The sequence below is a fragment of the Camponotus floridanus genome, unplaced genomic scaffold (genome assembly GCF_003227725.1).
Source record: "Camponotus floridanus strain SB8 unplaced genomic scaffold, Cflo_v7.5 scaffold25, whole genome shotgun sequence".
Taxonomy (NCBI): domain Eukaryota; kingdom Metazoa; phylum Arthropoda; class Insecta; order Hymenoptera; family Formicidae; genus Camponotus; species Camponotus floridanus.
This window is the reverse complement of record NW_020229381.1, coordinates 656,652-666,250: the sequence shown is the minus strand read 5'-3', so window position 1 is coordinate 666,250 and position 9,599 is coordinate 656,652. Positions and strand designations below refer to the sequence as shown.

General features: G+C 33.7%; 3 protein-coding genes across 8 annotated transcripts in view; 2 read left to right on the top strand and 1 right to left on the bottom strand.

The window, feature by feature from the left end:
* Nucleotides 1-2,645, top strand: part of LOC105249800 (protein split ends) — a 73,722-nt gene extending 71,077 nt beyond the window's left edge. For all 5 annotated transcript variants that reach the window (XM_011255541.3, XM_011255544.3, XM_011255543.3 and 2 more), the window contains exons 9-13: nucleotides 31-147; nucleotides 277-390; nucleotides 614-1,378; nucleotides 1,488-1,646; nucleotides 1,843-2,645. In XM_011255541.3, coding sequence (XP_011253843.2) covers nucleotides 31-147; nucleotides 277-390; nucleotides 614-1,378; nucleotides 1,488-1,646; nucleotides 1,843-1,971 — 1,284 coding nt within the window. In that variant the 3' untranslated portion in view covers nucleotides 1,972-2,645. The remainder of the gene's footprint in view (nucleotides 1-30; nucleotides 148-276; nucleotides 391-613; nucleotides 1,379-1,487; nucleotides 1,647-1,842) is intronic.
* A 2,743-nt stretch (nucleotides 2,646-5,388) lies between these two features.
* LOC105249799 (peptidoglycan-recognition protein 2) lies at nucleotides 5,389-7,010 on the bottom strand. Of its 2 annotated transcripts, none has more exons than XM_011255539.3 (4): nucleotides 6,893-7,010; nucleotides 6,377-6,584; nucleotides 6,104-6,222; nucleotides 5,389-5,998 (listed from the first exon to the last, which is right to left on the bottom strand). In XM_011255539.3, the coding sequence occupies exons 1-4, from the start codon at nucleotides 6,945-6,947 to the stop codon at nucleotides 5,808-5,810; spliced, it is 573 nt and encodes a 190-aa protein (XP_011253841.1). In that variant the 5' UTR covers nucleotides 6,948-7,010; the 3' UTR covers nucleotides 5,389-5,807. The 2 variants fall into 2 exon arrangements, with proteins under 2 accessions (XP_011253841.1, XP_011253840.1); XM_011255538.2 differs by having other exon boundaries at nucleotides 6,377-6,556; nucleotides 6,893-7,005.
* A 345-nt stretch (nucleotides 7,011-7,355) lies between these two features.
* Nucleotides 7,356-9,572, top strand: LOC105249797 (alpha-ketoglutarate-dependent dioxygenase alkB homolog 4). Its single transcript, XM_011255537.3, has 5 exons — nucleotides 7,356-7,568; nucleotides 8,465-8,590; nucleotides 8,682-8,774; nucleotides 8,877-9,301; nucleotides 9,370-9,572. The coding sequence occupies exons 1-5, from the start codon at nucleotides 7,467-7,469 to the stop codon at nucleotides 9,518-9,520; spliced, it is 897 nt and encodes a 298-aa protein (XP_011253839.1). The 5' UTR covers nucleotides 7,356-7,466; the 3' UTR covers nucleotides 9,521-9,572.
* Nucleotides 9,573-9,599: the final 27 nt, after the last annotated feature.

Genomic DNA, 9,599 nt, shown 5'->3' with positions numbered 1-9,599 from the left:
CGATTAATATTTCGGAAACTTGTGTTTCAGGCCACTGGAACAATAGAACCGCAAAAAGTAGAAGTGCCGATGTCTGGTTGTATCATGATGCCAACTGCGAGCCCGCAAAGTCGCAGTGTACCGATGCCAACGTACGAGGCTCCATTGGTAAGTATTACTTATATTTACAGTATAAATACTACGTGTAAAAATCGTGCGCTTCAGTGACAAAAAAAAATAATAAAGCTAATATGTTGAAAACTGCATTAAATGCACTAACTCTTCGATTTTGATTAGCACGGAAGTACAGGTGCTACTCCACCAGGGGGTCAGTATGGTCTTGTCCCCCCGCATCGATCCCAGAGTCCTCCATTGCCTCCACCTGCCCATCATCACGTTAATACTTCACAGGTATTTACTTTCTCTCTCTAATATTTTTATATATTTTATAATATATTAATAGAACTGTATATGTGTCTCATATAAACAAAAAAACCAAAAAAAATTAATTTTTAAACATTAATAATAAATTTCTTGATATTGCATGAAGAATTTTTACGGATTGTTGTAAGTTAATATATAGATAATATTATTTCTTGATTGAAGTAATGATAAAGATAATCTTGTTTCACAGAATGAAGTTGTCAATCATTACGGAGGACTGACTCGTGGCGGAGAGCTGCCACCTCATTATTTACATTCTCAGATGTTACAATACCAATATCATCTCCGTGCGCAACAGGAAGCGTTAACGGCACCTCGCATAGCTTATCACATTCCAGGGACAAGATCTCCGCATCTACCTTTAGATCCGAAACTCGAGACCGGCATAGAGGACAGTCACAGTCCTCCTTTAGAATTGAGGCGAGGAACGAGAACACCTCAAGATCGTACCACCGATAGTCCACAAGTTGCTCAAGTTTATATGTTACACGGAAGATTACCACCTCCACCGCCGCAGTATAATGCGGGAAGTAATCCGTCATTACCCGGCACTCCGGCTGGTGCTAGAGCAGGTTATTACGAACCACCGCCCGCTCATTTACGTTCTCAATATCCGATGGCTGCCAGTGAAGCGCCACCTGAAATGGGCAGAGCTGCCACGCCGGAGAGATGCAGAAAACATCATGTCGTCACGCCACCACCGTATGCGTCTCAGGTGCCACCGCAAGCGGATACGTTTCAGATGTTACTCCAACGTTACCCGGTTATGTGGCAAGGTTTATTGGCGCTCAAGAACGATCAAGCAGCGGTACAAATGCATTTTGTTTTCGGCAATCCTAACGTGGCCAGAGACAGTTTGCCATGTAACAGCGATGGTTCCACACCACCATTGAGAATAGCTCAAAGAATGAGATTGGAACAAACTCAAGTTGAAGGCGTAGCGAGAAAGATGCAGGTGTGTGGTCCTTCTTGGCAGTTAAATATCGTTGTTTATATCGATATTTGATGATTTTAACTATTCTGGCTGAATTATTTTTTAATACATCAATTAAAATGTTTTCCAGACTGATAACGAACATTGCATGTTGTTGGCATTACCTTGTGGTCGTGATGAAGTAGATGTATTGCAACAAAGTAAAAATCTTCAAACAGGATTTATCATGTATCTCCAACAAAAACAAGCTGCTGGAATCGTAAACATTGCCGCACCCGGATCGCAACAGGTGAATCAAAATTCTTTTCATTATATGAAATTTTTCATTATATATGAGATACAAGCTCTCTATTTTACATGGAAACATTATTATGATGTATTCCTTTTATTTGTGATTCTCTTTTTTTTTTTTTTATTCTCTTTATTATTCTCTTTCCAACGAGATGCGATTAAGATGTAATGCTACAAAAATTTCTGTATTTTAGCCGGCATATGTAGTTCACATTTTCCCGTCTTGTGATTTCGCGCATGAAAATTTGGCAAGGATTGCACCGGACCTACTTCATCGTGTCGCAAAAATTGCTCATTTACTAATCGTCATTGCTACGGTTTGAGACCGATTATTGATCTACCGGATTACGATTTATCCGTATGTCTCGTCTTCACGCACCGCAGGACGCTTCATACCTGGCATGAAGCCTGGAGTGTCCGCTTGACACGCGCGTAGTTATGCGACAAAAAGCAGGATGCGCATTCAAAATGAAGAGCTCCTTATCCGGAGTTGTATCAGTGACAATCAAATGGAACCCGGCGGGGTAAACTGATCTTTAGATCGTAGGCCTAAAAACGGGGCACGAGGTTGTGCGGTGAAGTGAGGTTAGCACCTTCAAATGCGTTGGTCATCATCGTGCGTACCTCCCTTCGATGAAATTCGCGCAGGCAAGCTCGGTTCTTTCTTGCTTTTCTTCTTCTTCTTTTTCTTTGAACGGCTTGTAACTCGCGTCAATTATAATACTGACAATGTTTGTCGGATCGACCGACATCACTCTTGGTCTTTCTTACAAGCGGGTCAGGCACAACCCCAGCCTTTAAACAAGACCTTCGATTCGTCATGCGATACTCATTACTTACGTTCGTCCCTCCCATAGAGAAAGCAGTAAGAATTCATGTCTCTTAATGGACAAGTCAAACGCGAAGTAAAGATATAGAAGCAGCTAACATACCCTATCACTATCATGAGTTATTACGAGCTATTTCAAATAAGGTTTAGGCGTTAATAATAATAAAATAAATTGTGTAAAAAAATTATAAGCGAGCCACCGAGGGCATAACTACTGTGATTTTAAGTATTTAATAATAATGGTAACTGCGTAAAGAGGAAGAAGACAAAAGATAAAAACGTATAAGAGGGTGCCCAACTAATGGTCCGTGCGGTATGTGATGTGTTTTTGTATAAATACTGCTCTATATATATATATAAAATGACTATGTATTATACTATATTGTAACGAAACTATAACGATAATTTGCTGCTGCCCATTGCTGCTGCTGCCGCCGCCGGTCGTGTCGAGTTTAGAGTGTAAATTATAAATTTAGTCCTCTAGCACAGAGAATGAGAAAAGTTGGGTCACCCGCGTAGAATTTGCGCGATCTATTCTATAGATCTATCCTAGTGTATCTATGATTTCCCATAGCAAGATGCGAATTTGTGAATTATTATTACTATTATTTTATTATTATTATTAATCTCTCGTGAATTACTAAAATTCCTCTCATACATATAGCATACTCTCTTAGCATTATATGTATCTTATAAAAGAATTTTTAACGTTACTACTTATATTCTTTATTATGATTATTATGATTACTATTAATGTTAATAACAGTGTTGCCAGTGTCAAAATTATAACTACAAGATTTTTCAACACATTGAGGAATTAAATAAATTAGACGGTTCCCTCCTTCATTGTAAGAATTTTATTATTATAATTCGTCTAATTTATTTTTTTAATAAATGACCTTGGTAACACTGATAATCGCCCATTCTTATTACAATTATCATTAATATCAATTATTATTATTATAATTATGATTATATATTATTACGATTACTATTACTACTGCTATTGCTATTATTACTACTATACTATTACCACTACTACTACTTACTATTACTATTACTACTCTACCACTACTCTATTATCGCTGCTATTAATTATTATTAACGTTATTGCAAAAGGCTAGCTAGGGCATACCAATCCGCACACATTTAAGGATAAAATGGGGCTTATTTGTCATACTGGGAAAATGTATGACCGATCTCATTGACCATTGACGACGCCCCATTCTACGCACTTCCATCCTATAAAGTTGGATATATCTGAATGAATGAACGCTGAACAGCGAATGCGAAATTAATGTTTATTAATATTTGATTCGCGTTCATCTGCTGCTCATTCAATTGCAGTAAATATATCTATCTTTATATCCCATCCCTATCGATTCCGTCGCGCGACGACTCATAGACTTTTTAGCATTCGTGTCCGAATAAATGCGCTTACGTGTATAGACCAGAGGTTACACTATATCACACACCAAGCCGTCAAAAAACATTTTAAATAAATTAAGAAACTTATATCTATTTACGATATTATGCCGCTGCACGTAGAACGCATGCCTCTAGAGAGTAATTTTCATGCAAGAATCAGGGATGGACAAAATGTATGCAATTATTTGTTCAAGTTATTTGTTGCTGAATGTAGCAAGAATAATTTAAACTTTAAACGATACGCTCTTTTACGAAGATCCGTATTTCTTTTCCCTAAACGAAAAATTTAATTTTCTTTCGATATTTGTAAAATGTCAAGACATGCAGAAGAGAATGTACCGAGTATATATTGTTTACTTTATATTCATACTTTTAATTTTAACCGAATAGGACGCATCGTTCAAGTGGTTCAGGGACACTCGATTCGATAAATTTGTTACTTTTATTTTTAACCGAATAGAACGCATCGTTTATGTTTTAAATGTCCATTCTATTGTTTTGTCCATCCCTGCGACATGCAATTACCTTAAGGCAGCGCGGATACTCGCAGAGCGTGTGCATGTACAGTGTAAAAGATGCGTTGTGGATATGTACAGTGTAGAAGTATAACTAAGCAAGAGAGAGAGAGAGAGAGAGAGAAAGAGAGAGAGAGAGAGAAAGAGAAAAGTGATAAAAAAAGGAGCGTTATATATATATATATAAATATTATAGCTATAAATATAAGTATATAAGGCGCGAAACGTGCGCACGTGTCGTTAATTTCACGCAACTCATTTATTTTTATGAAAATGTTGCGTTTTCCCTCCTCTTTCCGCTGCAGCCAGTCATATAGCATAGGTGCAGGATCATGTACTTTCTGTACCGTTGTTAACGCGACATGTGCGCCCGTCGGCGGGCCTCACCTATCTTGTAAAATATCTGTGAATATTATGATTTAGTTTCTTCCTAATTGTAGGCTAACAGAGAGGAATACAAAAGAATGTTTACGTTAATCATTTAAGGAAGAAAAAATGTACAGATATCACTATATTCTTTTTTTTTTCTTTTTTTTGTTTTGTGTTTTACTGTAGTTATTGATAATTATATGGATATTAACGATAATAATAACTATGATTAAAAGAAAAAAAAACTTAAGCTCGGCTCGATTGCGTCATTCTTGAAAAAACCCGCTAATGCGCAATATATTTATTCTGTGTAAGAGAAACTCTCGGTGATAATGTATCATTTGTATATTAGTAATTACGTGATCTCCTAATAATCGAAAAAAAAGAAACTTGAATAGAATTGGATATACGTTACGATGTCATATACCGTTCCATCTCCTAAATTCATCACAATTTATCCACGATTTATTTCTATATGTCATCTACATGCGTTCTTCTGAAATGTTAATGCGTTAAAAAACGTATGTTAAGAACTTTCTTTTTATATTAGATCAGGAGCTGGACTTCTCGCTAGAAAGGTAATATAATAAAACACAAACTATTACCTCGAATATTGACGTATATTTCTCTTTTTTTTTTACGGTCTTACATTAGTTTTATTTTTTTAATCTTATTGCGAACGAATTGCGAAAATATATCGCAAGGCAATGATGTTATTTGAGGAACGGCTTTGTATGTGGCCTGTTCTATATAATCTTATTGAACGAAGCACGGATTAAGAGATGCGGATTAAAATAAACAGCAATAAGCATTGTGATATGAAAAAGCTTTTTCCACAAACCTTATTAAGAAAAAATATTTAAGATTTCTTCTATGTATAGAAGAAAAAAAAATATTCTTTTCTACGTTTACATCTATGTTAATTTAAAAATCATGAGAGCAAATATTTTCTCTCTAATATAATTACTTAAATTGAGTCAAAAGCGATAATCTTTAGCATCGCACTTGTAAAAATTGCTCATCTGACTACATTATTAGACCATTCAGGCCAGTCTTGAAGTTGCAAGTAAAGTTGATATCCTGGACTCGCTGTTTGCTGTACTTGTCGCGCAGCAAACACACGTACGTCGTTTCGAAGGATACCCTGGGATTTGCCACATTCAATTAATTGATGCGCAGCGTTCAACATTTTCTGGCTGGCCTGTTTGTCTGAGAATAAAACAAGAAATGACAATTATCTTGCCGAAATAAAGTATAAATATATTAAATACATGGTAAATATGAAAGATATAAATATTTTTCCGCGATACTTACTTTCAAAATTTCCAATGAAACCTATTCCGACAGATTTTTTATTATATCCGTATGTGTGCGCCCCTTCGCGTGTCCATCCACATCCCTCATATACATTTCCATCGCCACCAATTAAGAATCTTTAAAAAAAAGATCGTTTATTGATCATAATATTTTTCTATACATCTTAATATTATTAGATATTTATATGTTACAAAAATGATTGTAATGTCTGTTTCATAAATGTATTTGTGCTCAATAACAGGAGCTGAGATAATAATTATTAGAACTTACGAATAACCGATATCATCCCAGCCATATTCGTCCATATGAAAACCGCGGATGCCATCGACACGGGCTGTACACGCTTCCCGCGAATTACATTCGGGCGTGACTGTGTGTTGTATTATTACATAAGGAATCGGTACTATTAAATAGTTCACATCTCCAGCGGGAACGGAGGTCCATTGATTTCTGCCGATAATATTGGGACATTTAACCTCTGTGAAAATTATTCAATTAAAGATTTTATATATTAATTGATCTCGAGAATATAAATTAATATCTTCGTAGATTAAAAGATTACTAGATTAAAAGATACTTAAATCGAAAAATTTAATTTTTCGGAGGCCTTCATTTTTCACCATTCTCTATTTGATTATTTAAAAATAAAATATATTCAATTACGTATGTCTCCACGAAACTACATCGATTGATTTCGTAAAAAAATGAAAATGATATAAATTTCAAAAAATTTTTGTAAAATGGCAAGGATCAATTTAACAAAAATTTAAATGTCAGAATATTTACTGGCAAAACTGGCAGGAAGCACCAGCAAAAGTACGAAGCAGATCCTCGACAGCATGCTTGCAGCATGAAATGCAGACGTACAACTGTAAGACAAACATCAAAAGATATAATGTCAGTATCAGTATTGCTCCGGGGGCAATCCACAAGAGATGACGAAAGAGATTCGCGGAATACATTTTTTTTTTTGCTCTTTTATGTATAATTTTTAAAGATAGCAAAGAGAAAGAGCGGGAAAGAAAGAAAGAGGGAGAGAAAGAGAGAGAGAAACAGCTGACAAATGTCAATTAATTATTTTTACTTTTTCTGTCAATTAAATTATCATGTTTATTAATGATCGCATTACCCATTTTTAGTATGAATATTTCATTAAAATATAAAGAATATGATTTCTTAAATTCACATCTAATGAGAGAAAAATAAAATTTTTTTCGAATCAATACGAATCAAAACATAATGCGAAAGCAATATCTCGCTATATTCTCAACACAATCGATTTGTCGATTCAGCCGACTGTGTGGTTTGCCGACATCACGAGTTCGTAGTATCTTTGTGTTGACATTGAAAAAAGATTATTATGGAAACCGTTCGACCGTGTGGCTGCAAAGGAATACGCTCTTGCTTAATTTGCGAGGCTAAATATCAAATATTGAAGCCGGATCTGAAGGAAGTATTACAGGTATCTTGGAAATTCTCTTAACCTCTAAATCAAGATATGCGTGATGCATTGAAACTTCTCAGAATTGGGGGGATTCTTACTTGTAATTGAGGACAGTAAGATGTACATCAGGGACTTCCCACATTATCGTTTTATAAATATATATGTTCTCTAATTAAATTTTTATTACTCAGAATCCATAATAAATCCAATTTTCAGTGCAATTTTCCTCACCTTAAACTTTAAACCATCTTTCAATCCGTTAATATTTTGTATTTTATAAGAGATTATTATATATTGTAATATATACTTACAAGTAATCCTCCTTGAAAGATTAATATTTAGAGATTTATATCTGAATATTTTATCTGAAGTTTTTGTCTTTTCTATCTGTTGTCTGCTATACACTGGTTTGTTGAATATAAGTAGTTGGATAGAATACTAGAATAACCAGTTTGCAGTTTTTTGTGCTAAAAGATGAGGCATTTATCTTGTGTTTTCCTTATTTTACCTCAATACTATCCTCATATATTTGATGTAACATTACAGTGTATTCTATTTGTTGAATCTGCTCCTAGCTGGATAAAATACTAGAATAACCAGTTTGCATTTTTTTGTGCAAAAAGACGTACTTACTTTATCTTTCTTATTTTGCCTAATATTATTCTTTTACATATTCTTTCACATATTTGATATTTGACTTGAACTATTATAAAATAAAGTAATTAAAAATACAATATATATATATATATATATATATATATATATTTTTTTTTTTTTTTTTTTTTTTTTTTTAATATAAATCTTTTTATATAAACTCATTTACAACTTTAATTATTTTTTATACAAATTTGCATGGTGTTTTTAATTATTGTTTAATTTTTCAACTAGTTTAAAATATATTCTAAATTTTACAGAAAAGCAAATCTTATGTTTATTGCCCATATTGTGATAAATCATCACCTGGATGGGATATAGACGAGTATAAGAAGCATCCTTATCATGATGGAAATTTAATTGACTATCCTGGTGTTTATATCAAAGTACTGATTTCAATAGACTATTGTGTATCTTATAACATACTTTTTAATATATAATTTACTAATTTACTAATTTAATATATATTTGTTTCAGTTAAATTTCTTAAATGAAGATGAGGCTAAGAAACTGATGGAAGCACTTGATTATCTCCCTTGGCAAGCTTCACAGAGTGGTAGAAGAAAACAGGTACATTTATAAATATTACTATTATAAATTACTATTATAAAAATTAATACACTTCTATGTATTTATATATTTTAAATTAAAATGTCAAATTTCAATTTATAGAATTTTGGGCCAAAATGTAACTTTAAAAAACGAAAATTACAATTAGGAACATTTAATGGTTTTCCTAAAACAACACAGTTTATACAAAATAAATTTGCGGAAATACCACTGCTACATGGTTTTCGAACTGTCGAACAATGTTCGCTTGAATATGATCCCAAACGAGGTGCCTCTATTGATCCTCACATTGACGATTGCTGGATTTGGGGAGAACGTATAGTAACTGTTAATATTCTTGGTGATTCTGTTTTGACTATGACACCTTATCGTGGTTCAATAATGCGATACAACTTGGACTGTGTTTCGAGTTATAATTCCATCTTAGAGAAAGATTTTTGTAATAACACACAGATTAATATTGATGATAACATAGTACGATTACCGATGCCTGCCAGGTCACTCATGATTTTACATGGTCCAGCAAGGTACATTTTTCTTGTAGACGAAAATATACTATATCACAAAGAATTGATATATTATTTTTGTTTCACAGATATCAATGGGAACATTCCATTCTTCGACAAGACATCACATCGAGGCGCGTTTGCCTCGCGTATCGCGAATTAACGCCACCCTATCTTGAAAATGGAGAATATCATAAAGAAGCTTCTGAGATTTTGAGGCAAGCTTTATCATTCTGGTGATATTATTATGAAATAGATCTAAATGATAAATTTATTAAATTTATTTAATATATTTTTTATTTAATGAGATGAATATACA